This window comes from Phoxinus phoxinus, assembly GCF_949152265.1.
Source record: "Phoxinus phoxinus genome assembly, chromosome: 23".
NCBI classification, from domain to species: domain Eukaryota; kingdom Metazoa; phylum Chordata; class Actinopteri; order Cypriniformes; family Leuciscidae; genus Phoxinus; species Phoxinus phoxinus.
Window position 1 is genome coordinate 25968771 of NC_136898.1, and position 17542 is coordinate 25986312.

General features: G+C 42.2%; 1 protein-coding gene across 2 annotated transcripts; it reads left to right on the forward strand.

Moving 5' to 3' along the window:
- Nucleotides 1-221: 221 nt before the first annotated feature.
- ppp2cb (protein phosphatase 2, catalytic subunit, beta isozyme) lies at nt 222-17381 on the forward strand. 2 transcript variants are annotated; one of them, XM_079600260.1, is made up of 7 exons: nt 222-716; nt 8195-8404; nt 8483-8656; nt 8743-8832; nt 13589-13750; nt 13825-13943; nt 16669-17381. In XM_079600260.1, the coding sequence occupies exons 1-7, from the start codon at nt 615-617 to the stop codon at nt 16739-16741; spliced, it is 930 nt and encodes a 309-aa protein (XP_079456386.1). In that variant the 5' UTR covers nt 222-614; the 3' UTR covers nt 16742-17381. The 2 variants fall into 2 exon arrangements, with proteins under 2 accessions (XP_079456386.1, XP_079456387.1); XM_079600261.1 differs by lacking the exon at nt 13825-13943 and having other exon boundaries at nt 13589-13662; nt 16701-17381.
- The last annotated feature ends 161 nt before the right edge of the window (nt 17382-17542 follow it).

A 17542-nucleotide genomic window follows, 5' to 3' on the forward strand; every position in this document is an offset into this window, starting at 1 on the left:
CAATGTTCCCAGGTATTTTACATAACTAACAGTATTACTTTGCGGTTAAGAAATGTCACGTGAGGGGTAATTACTTTGGTTTTATTGGAGAACATGTAAGTAGCCTACATTATGCATTATTAGGCGCAGAGATGCTTGTGATGATAGGGTTCCCACTTACCCGTTGTAAACTGCATGCATTGAATAACTGATTAAAAATGTGCAGCCTGTTATGAACCTTCATTGAACATGTGAGCAGCACAAATCTATTTTCCCGCGTCTTCCTGGCCACTGGGGGCAGCAGAGCGTCGCGGCCGCTGCATGCCTTTCTGATGACGTCACGGGCGGCGGCCATTACACAGCGCGTTTAGGAGGAAGGTCGGAAGCGCGACGAGTCAACGGAAAATTAATTAACGACAGATCGCGGATACCGTCCAAAGACAGAAATCCGTCACCGTCAACCCTAGATATAAAACCACCGGTGACACGCATTAGGTGTTTAATGAGCTGATAGCCGAGTCGAACAGCAGTGTTTGGTGCTCGTGCGTCGGCCCGCGCGTGAGTGTGGCAGTGTTCAGTGCGCGCGCACTCACTGCTGATTCGGTCACCGCAGAATCCGTGAGAAACATCGCAGAATGGATGATAAAACCTTCACGAAAGAGTTAGACCAGTGGGTCGAGCAGCTGAACGAGTGCAAACAGCTGAGCGAGAACCAAGTGCGAACACTCTGCGAGAAGGTAAAGAAAGCTCGAGTTTCATACATCATTAGCTTTTAATAAACATAACGTTACTATTAACGTAACGTCTAGCATTACTGAACGCCCTGAAAGTAAATACAATGAATGTATACATCATTACTAGCAAGCATCACGATTATTTACACTACTTTTGATACAATGAATGTGATTTAAACACACTGATATCTCCTCCTGGGACCCAGGAATAGACTTGTGTCCCCTCTGTAGTGTACACTATTGTAGTGTAGTGTACAATATAGTGTAGTCCTCTGTAGTGTACACTATTGTAGTGTAGTCCTCTGTAGTGTACACTATTGTAGTGTAGTCCTCTGTAGTGTACACTATTGTAGTGTAGTCCTCTGTAGTGTACACTATTGTAGTGTAGTCCTCTGTAGTGTACACTATTGTAGTGTAGTCCTCTGTAGTGGACACTATAGTGTAGTGTAGTCCTCTGTAGTGTACACTATTGTAGTGTAGTCCTCTGTAGTGTACACTATTGTAGTGTAGTCCTCTGTAGTGTACACTATTGTAGTGTAGTCCTCTGTAGTGGACACTATAGTGTAGTGTAGTCCTCTGTAGTGTACACTATTGTAGTGTAGTCCTCTGTAGTGGACACTATAGTGTAGTGTAGTCCTCTGTAGTGTACACTATTGTAGTGTAGTCCTCTGTAGTGTACACTATTGTAGTGTAGTCTTCTGTAGTGGACACTATAGTGTAGTCTTCTGTAGTGGACACTATAGTGTAGTGTAGTCCTCTGTAGTGGACACTATAGTGTAGTGTAGTCCTCTGTAGTGTACACTATTGTAGTGTAGTCCTCTGTAGTGGACACTATAGTGTAGTGTAGTCCTCTGTACTGTACACTATTGTAGTGTAGTCCTCTGTAGTGTACACTATAGTGTAGTGTAGTCCTCTGTAGTGTACACTATAGTGTAGTGTGCCTCTGTAGTGTACACTATAGTGTAGTGTGTTCCTCTGTAGTGTAGTCCTCTGTAGTGTAGTCCTCTGTAGTGTGTTCCTCTGAGTATGGATGTCCTGTAAAGAGCAGGTTCAGGGCTTCTCAGAGACACAAATGTTCAGAGGTTTCTCCAGGACAACTTCTGCTTGATCTTTAAACATGACTGACATTCATTTAGTGATCAAACGTAGCACTCTTATGGAAATATGATTATATTTTATCATTTAAATCTGACTAGAGACACCAGGACTTACAGCAGGTTTATCAACAAGTGAGATTATAGATCAATATTCCTATGAAATATTAACAATTATGGAAATATTGCCAATTATAACTCTCCATTATTATACTTTTTTCATTTACATGTTTCCCCAAGAACACATTCATATGCAGATTACATAGGTACAGTGTATAGTTGCATTGTGTTGAATAGGAAAACCCATTTATGGCCATTTTACCCACATATTGCATAAAGTAAAATGGTAAATCAATTAAATCCGTAATATATTTCATAACAAAGTTGAGAATAATCTTTATACAAAGTTGGATTAAAATAAACCCTGAAACATAAAAATGTATCTGTGAATGATTATTTTTGCCTATGTAATTTCATGTCTTTTTAGTTTTTAAACAACAACTCCTGTGTCACTGCAGAGGAATATCTTATGAACACACTATCTTTTCAAAACTGTCCTTATGCTCTCTAAACAATGTAATGACATGAATATCTCAAATATTTCAAACGTGAAATACTAAATTCAAAAATCTCTTTTTGCATATTAGTCTATATTCTGAATAGTGAAGTATGAATACTTAGTTTTGATTGTTTTTAAAGTTGGCAGTAAGTCCTTCGACACCAGTATAGTGTTGCTGCTCGAGGACCAGTGATGTCTGCTGGTTTCCATAATGACTGCTAATGAAATATGATGCTCCTGATTTGCATGTTTTTCTGTCCCGGTCTACAGTCAGAAGGTTGTGATGATGCAGTGTACCAGTTGTTGGCATCAGGACTGTCAGTATTGATTCAGTCAGAAATGCCGTTCTCATATGCGTGTCTATAGTTGCCGAGTTTATTACCCGTGTTTTCTATATGCGTTTGTCATGTGCAGTCTCTGTAGTGTGAACTGGACTCTGTGTGTGTGTGGTTGAACAGTGACCTCCAGCACACACACACACACACACTCGAGCTGCTGGTGTTTGTTGTGTTCATGTGACACAGATGTTACCTCACATCTGGCTGACGTCAGCATGATCACTCCATGGATCTGGACTCCTGAGATGAACGTGAGCAGTTTTCTGTGGTATCACTGAAGGTGTTAATAATACAAGTGCATTAAAAATACAGGAAGTAACAATCTTGCCATTAAACTGAGAAAGCCGTTCCGGCGGCTCAAACACACATGCGTTTCTGGATCTAGCGCGGGAAGGAGTTCTCCACGGTGTCTGAGTGAGGATGGGTTTCATGTAGCGAATCAAGAATGAGATGTGTTGCTGTATTGTGAGTTTAGTTTGGCTGAAGAGCATTGTTACACACCGCGAGTAACTGTCCTGTAGTGTGGCATAGAAAGCCTTGCTTTTATAAGTTTACTGCTTATTAAAAATAGTCAGGTCATCACCATAAATGTTATTTATGAAGAGCATTTGTAAGGTATAAACACCTTCCACATTCTGACATGAAGCAATATTGAGGTATTGCCTAATCTGCACACAGAGGTGTTTTTCATAACTCGTGATGACGTTACCCATAAAGCTCTTCCGAAGAGCACAGGAACGCTTTTTTCATTGAGATGAGTCAGTAGCCCCATTCACACAGCACTTTGAACCCGGCAAATTGCCGGCAAATTGCCGGAACGCCTTCTGTGTGAACGCAAACACGACCCGGGTTTAATGCCGGGATCGATGCCGGGTTGGGGACCTAGTAACATTGCCGTGTTCAGACCCGGAACGCGCGCTGTGTGAACAAAAGCCAGGACAAATGCCGTAAGGGGTGTGTCGTAGTGATGATGCACGAGCCTTCGCAATGACGTAGTTATCGTGTTACTCTGTTAGAAGAAAGTTTGTGTTCGTCATCGATACAAGAAAGAACGAAAAGATGTCTGCAAACTGGACTGAAGCAGAGACCCGAGAGCTCCTTGCAATCCGCGCCGAAGCTGAGATCGTTCGCCACCTTATACGTCACATCATAACGTCACGCGTCTATCCGGGACATACCCGGGTTGTGTGTGAACGCGCTCTCTGATTCCGGCAAATCACTGGCAGTGTGAATGAACCATTTTCAAACGAACCCGGGTCAAATCCCGGGTCACTTTATCCGTGTATTTTCCGGAATCTCTGTGTGAAAGGGGCTAGTGTGTCTTCAAAACATGATGCCTTTCGTGGTGTTTGTAGGTAAGCATGTCACACGCATGCAGAAAAGGCACTCGAGCACGTCCATGCCATCGTGAGCTTTGGTTATACCGGGGTGACAGTAAAGACAACTGTTCCCTGCTGTACCGAATAGAGACGGGACCAAAGGTCTCTCTCTCTGCATGGAAACACACTCGTGCGGTCTCCATGGTGACGGGTTGTTCTCCGCAGATATTGATCTGATTTCACAGCGATGTACAGATGCACAGTCCATCAGACGAGCACTGTGCTGGCTCTTAATATCTCATATCTGTGCATGTTCCAGAGCTCTTGAGGATCTCCAGCGTGGTCTGACTGTAGGCCGTGCGCGTGAGAGATTCGGGCGCATGCATTCATCATATCAATCAAACCTGATGTTTGTAAGTGTTCTGATGGTGTGAGTGGCACTGAACATCCACACGAGCGAGTTCATGTCCAGACGGCGGGTGTACTGTTGGTCCTCTACATGAGTCGTCGTGCCTCTTGTGTCCTCACCGGTAATACATGTTCAGCATTGCTGGAGTGCTGTGGGCTGTGTGTGTGTGTGTGTGTGTGTGTGTGTGTGTGTGGATGTGTAAATGTTGTGGTCGGTGTGCTGGAGGCTAGCAGGCGTTCTCTACACTGATTTTAGGCTCTGCCAAACACGTTCAGGCTCTGAAGGGTCGAAGTCATTGACTGAAGCGTGATGTTTATTAGCGCTCGCTGCTGCAATGGTGCAGTTTGACTGGTTGAGTGTGTTTCATGCACACAATGTGGATGAGCTGCAATGTTAATGCGTCAGCTAGGGCTGGGCCATATGACACAACTGGTTTCACAATACGAGAGATTTTGTTTCACGATAATATATCACAATACTTATTTTAGAGCAGTGAGTGCTTTTCTCTTCTGTTTGATTACATTAATGACAGCACAGGTTTATTAGGCTGCTGTCACTTTAAGACTGAATGCACAGATCTAATATACTGGTCAAGTCACCTTCATTTATATAGCGCTTTAACAATATAGACTGTTTCAAAGCAGCTTTACAGTGATAATAGGAAACCAAAGTAACAGATAGTTTAGGCTTTACAGCAGCTCTAGAATAAAGTTATTGTCCAGATAAAGTTAGTTTTTTTTATTCACTTCCATCACAAAGATCATCAGTTATTAACTTGGGGGCCGACAACACGACACCGTTCTAACAGAAAACCCGCACACAGCGCCTGTGCCTCGAGAACGCAAACCCTAAAATATATGCCAAGGTGCAAGCGTTAGAGAGAGAGAGAAAAAATGCGAACCTGTGAAACCGACGGTGTGTCGAGCTATGCGGATTTGAATGACGTGACTATTATAAGAATTTTCATACTTATTAATGTCAACATGAATGATAATTTACCCCCATTTGTTTTCTTATTATACATTACTGGTCTTAGTGATGATGTAATCTTGCTTTCCCTCTAAAACAACTTTGCTTTTACATTGACATCATCACCTCGTCCTTGCGACTAATTTTAATGTTAACCAACAGGCGTATTATAGCTATAGTCATCACATCTAGGTCTGACTCTATTAGTGTGTGTATATGCACATCTAATCAATTTCCAATATACTAAGTCCTGCCAGAGACTTTGTTTTTTTCACTTGGAAATATCACATATGAGACCCTGGGTCACAAACCCAGTCTGGAGCCGCACGGGTATATCTGTGGCAATAGCAACTATACATTGTACGGGTCAAAATTAAAATGCCAAAAATGAAGTCAAGTCATCTTCATTTATATAGCGCTTTTAACAATGTAGATTGTTTCAAGGCTGCTTTACAGAGATAAACGTATAATTTAAGGTAACAGATTGTTTTGTCTTTATAGCGGTTCTTGAATAGTTATTTTCCAGCTAAAGTTAGTTTTGATTGATTCACTTCCGTCGAAACGATCGTTAGTTATTAAATTAGAGGCCGCTAAGACGACACCGTTCTCTCTACACAGACTTTAAACTGAACCTGTGAGAAACACTGATGGCGATCACGTGCGCATCAAGAATTAATTCTATAGTTATGTGCGTTTGAATATATGTGCGCATGTTTGTAATTCTCTGCAAACCAAGCCTATACTACTTGTCTTAAATTTTGATACAGAATTTTATTGTATCACTTCGGGATAAAGGCGCTTGATGTAATTTGAGTGATTAACTCAATAAATGAAGTCATTATCCAGAAGTTAAACAAACATTTGATGAATTTAGAAACGTTTGTAGTGGATGCGCTGCTTTTGAACACTCTTCCGCGCACGCTACACTTTAATAACGGCGAAGAGTGCTAGCAGGCGCGTTATTAATAATTCCTCGTGTTCTGAGAATGTTCCTCGTGAGAACAGTAAATGATGCGCTTGACTCCGATGCTATGGCAGACGCTGCTGGATTGGGTGGGTCCGGTGGCGCAGTCCTGTACACCCGCTGCTGCTGACGGCGTGCACACACACACACACTGTAGCCTAATGATGATAACTTCTGTGGTCTTCACTGCGTTAGGAAAAATACCCGTGTATTTGAAGGATAGATTTGAAAGAAATGGTAAGATTAGCATGTTTATTTCGAATGTTTTTGATTTCTGAGTCAGACAATTGTGTTTACACTGCAACGTAATATACTTGATTCGTTTTAAACCATAAAAAATATTATTTTTTCAGTGGTAAAGAATGAGAATAACTCTGTTATATAAAATAAGTTTTCTCAAAGTATTTTATATGGCTTTTATTAATATTTTGATATGGTATACCAAATTATTTTTATTAATGTAATGTTATTGCACAAATGGCGTTTATAGTCCGTATCTCATATTTTCCTAATGTCTTGGACCGTTAAGCTTGGTATCACGTGGATGTGGAATATGCATATGGGAATGATATGCAGGTGACGTTATGCGTAGTAAAGCGAGGCGTTGTAAGCTCCATATATGGTTATTTCGGGGAGGAGACGCATGTGCGCACAATCTTCCGCTGACTGGGTTTTATAAGGGGATATTGCACTGGTTCTGGCTTAAGCCCCATTCACACGCCAGCGACAGCCACATGATCCCATTCATTTCAGTGGAGCGCTGGCGACTTAATGTGGGCGTGTCAAGCGGCGCGAGAAAAGTTCTGAAATGTAAACTTTATGCAAATGAGAAGTGAATTTCGCGAGCGACAACCAATAGGAGGGACTGTCAGTGGAGCTCACTTCACCGGCTCGAGTCTCGACTGCAGGAAAGGCAGAGATCCGGAGTGATTGATTCACTGTTTTATATGATTTGACTGTTTTATATGATTTGACTGTAACCACATAGGCTACATGGATATGAGAAAATAATGCATGGAAAACAAACTCGTTTGATTCATGCATTGATAGTTTGTGTGTTGTAATTGTATGATGCCAGTTCAGCACTGCTGCATTATGTTGATTATTTTTCAAATTCGATGAAGTTTTAATAACTGTTGACCGTATGAGTGAGTTTAATTTTTTGATTGATCGATCGTTAATCTAGGAAAATATTTAAAGGGATACTTCACCGCTGGAAAGACGAATGTGTATTTATGTAGTAGAAATGTGAAATTATTTTTGAATTTGGAGCCTTCTAGACTGAGAAAAACCAGGAAATGTATTTGTGGCTCATGTGGATGAAAGACAACAACTCCCAGAATGCACTTGCTCCGCTGCCCTACGAGGCGACTCCCACTCCCCCCCCGTGGATTTTTTTACAGACAAAAAATACATAAATCTCTCGTCTCAGGGGGACATGAGGGAGGGAAGCGCGGTCATTTGAAAATACTACAGGTTTTCTACTGATACAAAGCTAATGCTAAATCCTGAAGTATCTTCACTGCTGTGGTTAATATAACACTCTCCAACAGCATAATATTACTTTTAAATCTTTTAACCCCAATTCCTAGTCAAATTTGACATCTTAGAAATCTTTTCAAATCTTAGTTTTATAGTTCTATAGATGACCAATAACATGATTAGAGCGACAGCACTACGAACGCCCACAAGCGGCTTCACCGTACAGAGACTAGCGGCATGCAACACCGCTGGCGGCGTGAACGGGGCTTTATGCATGGCTTTATCTAGCTTTTGTGCGTACGCTGGACTCTGGCTGTGCCTGATGCGCTGTCCTGTCTCACCCACAGGCTAAAGAGATCCTCACGAAGGAGTCAAACGTGCAGGAGGTGCGCTGCCCCGTCACCGTGTGTGGAGATGTGCACGGCCAGTTCCACGACCTCATGGAGCTCTTCAGAATCGGTGGGAAGTCACCTGACACCAACTACCTGTTCATGGGCGACTATGTAGACCGAGGATATTACTCAGTGGAGACCGTCTCACTGCTTGTTGCACTAAAGGTACATTTACGACATTTGCTGTGATGGTCCTGCAAACGTTTCAGACTTCTTGACATCTGATGTTCACTGCGTTTGTAGGTCCGCTATCCAGAACGCATCACGATACTGCGAGGAAACCACGAGAGTCGGCAGATCACACAGGTGTACGGTTTCTACGACGAGTGCTTGAGGAAATACGGCAACGCAAACGTCTGGAAGTATTTCACAGACCTCTTTGACTACCTCCCCCTCACAGCCCTGGTGGACGGGCAGGTGAGAGTCCTCCTCTGAGAAATACACCATAACAACAACACCGAACCCACATTACTCCTGATAACTCCTGTACCTCTGTCTGTCAGATCTTCTGCCTGCACGGGGGTCTCTCTCCGTCCATAGACACGCTGGATCACATCCGTGCGCTGGACCGTCTGCAGGAGGTGCCGCATGAGGTCAGTGCACACACACACACTGCATCCAGTGGCTTCAGGTTTCAATTGTGTCTTGTGTATATAGCACATCTAGTGCTTGTTACAACCGGCTCAAGATTGTAACATGAACGAGAGGCGACACGGACGTGCAAGTAGTGAAAGAATATATTTATTCAACGAAATAAACATAATTACAAAAGATACAGTCCAAAGTAGTCGATTGTCGAGTTCACGCGCATAGGTTTAGTTGCCTATGATCACGCGCGTGAACTTGACAAACGACTACTTTGGACTTCGACTGAAAACAGGATGTAAATACAGGTATGTGCGCTGGCTGAAATAACATCATTTTTATTAATATCTTTCACATCTCCTGCAGTCAGATTCACTCGTGTTCACTCTGAAGGAATCACTCACATGGCTGGGCTCTTGTAATGACACATCAAGGATGATAAGAGGATAAAAGCAGGTTTAAAACTTGCCCCCTTGAAGTCAACAGGGTGCACATTTTAAAAAGAGGATAACACGGTGTAGGCAACACCGATTTTTGCCGTTGTTCTCTGTATTGACAGCACTCCAAATTTACAAAAAAATGAGCTCAATGTTAAAATTGACCGGAGTTCTCCTTTAATGGAAGTCAGTTGTCAAGTCACATTTATACAGCGCTTTTTACAAAACAGATTGTATCAAAGCAGCTTTACAGAGATAACAGGAAAATAATGTTTGTACACAGAAGAAAATGGTGTGTCAGTCCAGCTTTAAGTTCAGTGTTTCATTTGTTTAAAAAAGTTATTCATTTTGCAGTAATTGGAGACGAGCGATGGAGGATGTGCACATGCATATACAGGTGAACCTGGAGAAATGAGAATATGGTGTAGGGCTGTCACTTTTGAGAAAAATCTAATTCGAACGGATATCAAATACCAGCCTATGTATTCGAATATATTCGAATATCTATTCCCATCCGCCCATCCACCCCCCCGTGCAAAAAAAAAAAAAAAAAACGTCAATCGAAACTTTACTAACAGTTTGACAGTCATACACAGGACTCCCAAAATTACACTTATAGGACTCATATCTGCAAATAAACCTTGCCTTTACATGTGCATCTGCACGGTGCCGACCGGTTGTGCAGGAAAGTAGTATGCAGTTATACGATGTTGGACGCCTGGCGATGCTCTGGCCGTCTGCTGCGTTTCTGGGGCTGTTTAAACCTGGCCACTTCATGCGTTTTCTCAGATCGGATAGCTATCAAAACGATTCAATTTACACCTGGTCACATAGGCCTAAATGTGGTTTAAACCGGATATAAATCCGATCTTCAATTCCCGCGCTATATGCAGATTTAATGGATTTAATGTCACCGAAAGCAATAGATATGAGCTGCATTTTATTGATCATCAGCTAACATCAAAGACTGCAATAAGAGAGAGCGGCAGCCCTGGTAAGATCATTTCGTTTCTTTACTTTTAATGAAGATTATTATTATTGTGTGTTAAAGCGTCTGCGACTTACTTTCACTTTGATTTGCGATAGTTTGCACATTGGCTTGGCGCTTGATGAATAGATCATCTGCGGTGATGCGTGTTGCAGCGCGCCGTCATATCTGACTATAACATAGCAGCCTGTAACACGCTTTCAAAATAACACCCTTTCAAAATAACACGCTTTTTTAAAATAAAAAGCAAACGGTCTTATCATAGACTGTAAAAAATGCGCTAGACATGGCACTTTAAAAACCGAATAGTTTATTTGAAGTTCGATTACGGTTATTTCACGTCATGTTCGAATGCATATTCGAATATCGAATAAAAAGTGACAGCCCTAATATGGTGCAAAAGTTCATTTATTTCAGTAATTCAACTTAAAGGTGAACCTAATATATTATATAGACTCATTACATGCAAAGTGAGATATTTCAAGCCTTTATTTGTTATAATTGTGATTATGGTTTACAGATTATGAAAACCTTTTCACAATATTCTAATTTTGAATTTGGGGTTTTCATAAGCTGTAAGCCATAATCACAATTATAACAAGTAAAGGCTTGAAATATCTCACTGTGCATGTGCATCCCACTGTGCATTTTAGGGATAAGTCTATATAATATATTAGTTTCAGCTTTTAAGTTGAATTACTGAAATAAATGAATGATATTCTCATTTTTCCAGTGTCACCTGTAGTAGAGTTGCCACAATCCAAATGAGACGTAATGAGCGCATGGATAGCAATCGCTGAGGTTTTATCAGAGAGAGAAGATTTAATCTTAGAGAGAAGACACAGCTGATGTGTTAATAATCGCTGGAAGAAATTTCACACACTGAAAGGTATCGATGTTTCCTTAAAGTCTGTGTAAAGCAATATTAAATATGTGTTCTGAGTGTCACACCACAGACACATGTGCTGTTAACCACCCAGACAGATTTGAATGATGAAAAAAACGCCAAGTAAATAAAAATAATTGAAAAAATCTTGAAAAAATAAGCAGTATTCTCTCTGAACTCTGAAAGTTTGTAAAACTATCCGGTGTGAAATGGCGACTGGTGACTTCACTAAATCAATCCACCTCTTCTTGATATTGTTTTTAGGAGATTTAAATAAGGAGACTGAGCTGTTTAGTAAATGATCTTAACCAGGTGATATGCATTCACGTAACGAAAGCATAGTAGCTAACAGTAATGACCGTAACTGGAGATTGAGTGTGCGAACCGCAGTGCGTCATCCAGCCAGGATTTCAGGCCACTAACATGTCTAACTCCACCATTCAAAGTCTTGTAATGTTTGTTCTGCTAACATTCATAATGTGTTTAGAAACAAATCTCTGAATTGCCTTTACACCGACTTAAGCATTGGTGTAAAAGTTTCAGGTGTGAGTGTGTGTGTGAGGGAAATGCTGTCGCCATGATGACGTGGCTCATGTTCTCGAGCTGAAGTAACTGTGGGAGAAGAAAGACAAGAGTGTTTAAAAAGGCTTTTCATGAACCCTGCAGCAGAAACTCTGTTACTCTGGGAACACAACCATCTTCACACACATGTGGCTTCCTGTGGCTTCCTGTGAACATAAATGTTCTGTGGTTTAACGGTTGAAAATTAAGACGACCATAAATATTATTAGTGAAATTTTACAATTGCAGTCTAATATTATTATAGTTTTACAGTGAAATATTACAATGATAATAAAATGTAAAAATAATAGTTGTATATTGGAGTAAATATGGTGTAGCCCTAGACTGGTGTATCTGGCCTGTCCAGACTAACAGGCCCGGTGTGAGAGCTAAAGCACGGACCGGGTGACGCAGGATACGCCTGACGACCGCAGAGGAGGAAGTAGACGACAGGAAGCGTGCGCTTGTGGTGCGTCTCCATCCCGAGCTCGTGAAGCAGTGTCGTGTTCGTGAGATCAGGCTTGTGAAGCTCACGTCACAAATCTCTATTCCCAGTGATCATTACGGTATTACTGGTGTTTATGAACAACAGCAGAACTGATATAGTTATCTTTTTATTTTTAATGTTATTTAAATGAAAGTATGGTAAATACTTTGCATGTTACATACATGTGCAACACTAGCCAGAAATAATTATAAATGTTAGCTATATTATGTTCTTTATCTGTCTAGCGATGCATGTTTATGCTGACATAATGAAGTAATGGTTTGTATTTTATAAAACCTCTATCGCGTGTCACTGTGTAGTGAGTCAGGTCACGTGATGCCTCAGCACTTCCGTTAAGGGGACAGTGAGCGTCGATGCTCCCTGGTTTTCACGGTGCATTGTGGGAGTTTTTAGGAAGTGAATGTTTCAGTGCCCAGGAAGGATTCTGTGATTGAGACTTAAAATGGCCGACTCCTGATCGGTGCGCTGACTGGTGAACTAGCAGCCGTTGTTTGTGTTTGATTGGTCAAAGACGCCCACTAGCGCATGTGTACACAGGCTAACAGTTGAAGACCGCGCCGGTCTGAACACATGACACCGCACTAGTTGGACAATCTTGTATATTGATAGTTGTGTGTATAAATAGACACCAGCCCTGATTTCCTCTCTGGGTCCTGATACTGTTTTACTGGAAAACTACAGCAAGTTATACTTTCTGAACTAATCCAATTAAATCTTAAGATCCGGCTATTTTACCGACCCGTATGGCCAGTTCATCAGAAACACACACACTTCAATGCTCCAAATGATTCACTTCCTAGTTCTGACTCTAAATGGATAATTTTAAACATCATAACTGAAATGCTCAGGTCAGATGTGTCTCGGGTCAGATGTGCCTCGGGTCAGATGTGTCTCGGGTCAGATGTGTCTCGGGTCAGATGTGCCTCGGGTCAGATGTGCCTCGGGTCAGATGTGCCTCGGGTCAGATGTGTCTCGGGTCAGATGTGTCTCGGGTCAGATGTGTCTCGGGTCAGATGTGTCTCGGGTCAGATGTGTCTCGGGTCAGATGTGTCTCGGGTCAGTGTGTTCAGCTGCAGACGCCACTGTTGCTCACGCTCATTCAGCCTCACCTGCAGTGCATTATGGGCTTTCGCCGGCCCTCATCGAGGTCAGACTCATGTTGAGCTGAACTCTTGTGACTGTCCAGACCTGTAGAAGCGTCTCTTCAACTTGTATTAGCTCTTCAGATGAAGTAGCCAAGAGGCCAGCTGTGCCGGTGGATGTCGAGAGGAGTTAGTGTGTCTGAGATATGTGGCGTCCGTACAGCACAGGTTCTCATGAAGGCTCTCGCTGGTCTGAGGGGGTTGGCTGTAAGTCTCAGTGTGTGTGTGTGTGTGTGTTCCAGGGCCCCATGTGTGACCTGCTGTGGTCGGACCCTGATGATCGCGGTGGCTGGGGAATCTCTCCTCGAGGAGCGGGGTACACCTTTGGACAGGACATTTCTGAGACCTTCAACCACGCTAACGGCCTGACGCTGGTGTCCCGCGCACATCAGCTGGTCATGGAGGTGAGACGCACACTCCTCACAACCCTTCAGTGGAACAACCGTTCAGATCCGATTAAACAACGTGTCTTTTTCAGGGGTACAACTGGTGTCACGATAGGAACGTCGTCACGATCTTCAGCGCGCCCAACTACTGCTACCGCTGTGGGAACCAGGCAGCCATCATGGAGCTGGACGACACTCTTAAATACTCGTTGTAAGTTACACTTATGATGATAATCTTTCAAATGTGTACTCGCATATAAAGTGTGATGGCAACGTGTCTGAAGCATATTTCAATTGGTTTACTTAAAGAATGAAAATTAATCCTGGTTCTAGGAATATAAAGATTGTCCAGCTTTGTGGCATTATCTTCATATCGTGGCTATTGATGTGCACTAGGGGTGGAACGGTACACAGAAGTCACGGTTCGGTTCATACATCACAATTCGGTACAATGGAGGGAAAAGAAAATCAAAAATGCAGAAGGCAATTATTTTTATTGTGCATGTCTCAGTCTGTACCACCCATACAGTCTCTCCCCTGAGCTCCGTCTGCCCTGGAGTGTGTAAAGTAAGATGTAAACAAAATAAGACAATCAGCTATAAAACTGAAAATACAGCATCTCTTATGTGCGGACGCATGAGCGCGAAGGTGTGCATCCGAAGATGCACGACTTCGAGCCGTATCTGGCCTAGCATGTCCATCTCACCGCACCGGTACCAGAGTCTAAATGAGTTGCTTACATTAACTAAATGAGCCTACAATAGCAGACATAAGCCCTTGAAATAAAAATAAATGGCCATGGTTTATAAAAAGGTTCACAAAACTAAATAAAAATGTTTAGAAATGTTTAGAAGATAACGTTAATTTAGTTGTAGGTTACGTTCTAATATCCATTTTTTTTCTTCTAATGTCACAGGGAATAATCTGGTTCACTGCTTTAGCTACACGATTATTTTGTAGTGTGGTTTTTTGGTCTACTAAAGTGTGGTACTAAAATAATAATTCACGAGTGTACCTTACATCTTCTCACCGCTGATTCCTGATGGTTTAGAGGACAATTACACAGAGTCGCACCCTGTCGTTTCAAAGAGTACACCGGCGAGCGCGAAGTATAAATGCCTCGTCCATTTAGGGAGGCGCGCGCGCAGCGGAGGCTCGCACACCCATAGACAGCGCAAGCCTAGCATGAGGCAGGGCTACAGACCCGCGTTTCTAACAGTAGTTCCGCATTACATTGATTAATTTGCACGCGAGTTTTATTTATTTTGATACCGTGTATTCTCCGTGTAAATTCGTCCACCGAACCGTGACACCCGTACCGATTCGGTTCAATACGAATACATGTACCGTTCCACCCCTAATGTGCACTATTACGCCTTTTCAGATATTAACGTTCATGTAGCGTGTAATATAGTTATTTGTTAATGTAACGAAACTGCAAAGTTTTAAAGATCAAAGTGTATGACGCATAAAGTTGTCTCCTACTAGAAGTGATTCTGAACTGGTCATCAGTGATTCCAGTCTCGCATCCGCAGCGCGTCTGTGTGTTCCTAACACATTTGCATAATCCCACCTATGGTCTTCATTGGCTGTCCATGAACATCTAATTCGACCCGCCCTCAAACACTGTAGTTGTGTCTCTGAATCCACTTCTGCTGAAATTGATATGGTAAAACTCACGCCATCGGTACGGTTCGTATCATTGTGCATCGAGCGCTGAAGATCAGATGTGGTAATGAGTTTAGTTTCAGACACGTGCTGTAAGCGATCGACCAATCACAGCACACTGTGTCTGACCGAGCAGAGCTTTCAGAAAAGGTTTAAAGAGACCGAACCGCTGATCGACGAGCTGATGCTGCGATGTATATTAGGAGAAAATGAAAGTGTTTTTTGCATGTAAACATTGCAGGAGACTCCAAAACAAAATTAGGAGCTTTTAAAAATAGTATAATAGGGACTCTTAAACCATGCTGCTGCAAAACTCTCATTGTCACAGTCTTATTCTGTGCAATTGACCCTTCGCAGGGAGCTTGATTGACAGGTGATCTGACCAATCATACTTCGCCATCTGCCATTTTGTCCGACAAAGCGGTCAGGAGAGTTAGTAGATTACCGTTGGAGGATTTGAACTTGAGAAGCGGAGTGTACTGACGTCTTTCCGTGGATAAAGCAACATTCCTTCTGATGTTCATTCATGTTTATTTGATGCTATAAATGAACTAGAAGAAGAGATGATCGGTTCACGAGCAGCTTTAACTGAGGCGACACAGCGATCTGTCACACACATTAAAGAGACATAAAACAGTATTTATTGTTTTAAATTTTTTTTTAAAAAATGACCAAATTTAAAAGATGAGACTTTGTTTAATATCAAAAGTAAGCTGGTCTGTGTCTCTGTGTGTGTCAGTGTCTCTCTGCTCCACGATGTGTTTTTCACTGCGTGAGAACATGGTGTGTGTGTGAGAGCGGCGTAGCTTGTCGGACATAGCGACAGTAACTAAGGGGGGCGGGTCTTTGCGAACGGTCAATTGTTGACAAACTGCAAATAACATGACCGAAGCAGGTTCTGTGAACCCTTCCCCATCTGCCATTGGCTGAGGTAGTGTTGCTGTGTTGAAGTTCAGATAAACGGAGCAATGTGTTCATAGCACCAGTGTTGGACACTTCAGGGAAATCTCACTGAATATTAAACCGGGATAGGAGACGGTAAGAAAAGAATGACTTGCAATAATGACGCACTAATAACAATCGCCATTGAGAATAGCGGGAATTAAAAATGCTATTACAGCAGTGTCTAATTACGCCAAAACAATCTTAAAATGATGCCTAATTTTCATACATGCTTCATTCATGTTATTTCTGTCTGGGGTTGTGAGTGAAATGTGACGGACATGTTTTCCTGAGATTTGATCCCTGTTTTCCTCTCTCTCCCGCAGTCTTCAGTTCGACCCCGCTCCTCGGCGCGGAGAGCCCCACGTCACCCGCCGCACCCCCGACTACTTCCTATAAGCCCGCGCCAGAGACCCGACGCCACACCAAACATTAGGACAATTCCAGACACGCGTACATCTATTCATACCATGTGTATATAAACGGGGGGGATGTCCTGACACGACACTAACACGGACCAAAATGTGCCATACAAGCATTTAATGCCCAAATCCGATCGCTCTGTCTCAGTACTGCTACAAAGTGTCTCGTTTTAGCATATAGTGCAAATTGCCTGCTGTATACAATGAGTAGAGATGTTCCCTTCGTTCTTGAATTGTACATTACTCCGAGTAAAAAAACAAGCAAGTGACTAGCTTTCTCTCTTACAGTATCACTGGAAAAAACATGGCAATGCCAGGCATGTGGAAAACGGTAACATTTTATACAAGTGCACAAGCTGACATTCTTTCCTCCTGTATTCACCCACACACACACACACACAATCCTATCGGGAAGGAATGTCGAAACCGAAGGACGTGCCTCTTCCGTTCTGGGAGTGAACACACACACACACACAAGTGTACATGGACTTTATCTTACCATTTTCTTTTCTTTTGTGTTTCCTGTCTTCTGAGTGTTTGTTAATAAGTGATAGCCTCTTCTTTGGTGTATTTCAACTAATAAAGTACTTTTAATCGCAAGCTACTCCAAAACCACACACTAGTAGTGCTTTTATTGACTAAAGCAATTAAGAAACTGTTTTACTTTTGTCATTTCTGTCAAGGATTGATGGATCATGAAGTGTTTTTGTTTTCTATACTGGATTGATGCTGGTCATTGATCAAGCTTTGACACTACACACTCTCTCCATTCACAGAT

Bases quoted from the DNA above. Each gene is read 5' to 3' on its own strand.
- ppp2cb (XM_079600260.1), top strand. From the start codon at position 615: ATGGATGATAAAACCTTCACGAAAGAGTTAGACCAGTGGGTCGAGCAG. The intron at 8,657-8,742 runs GTGAGAGTCCTC...TCTGTCTGTCAG, and splicing joins CAGCCCTGGTGGACGGGCAG to ATCTTCTGCCTGCACGGGGG. The intron at 13,751-13,824 runs GTGAGACGCACA...TGTCTTTTTCAG, and splicing joins CACATCAGCTGGTCATGGAG to GGGTACAACTGGTGTCACGA.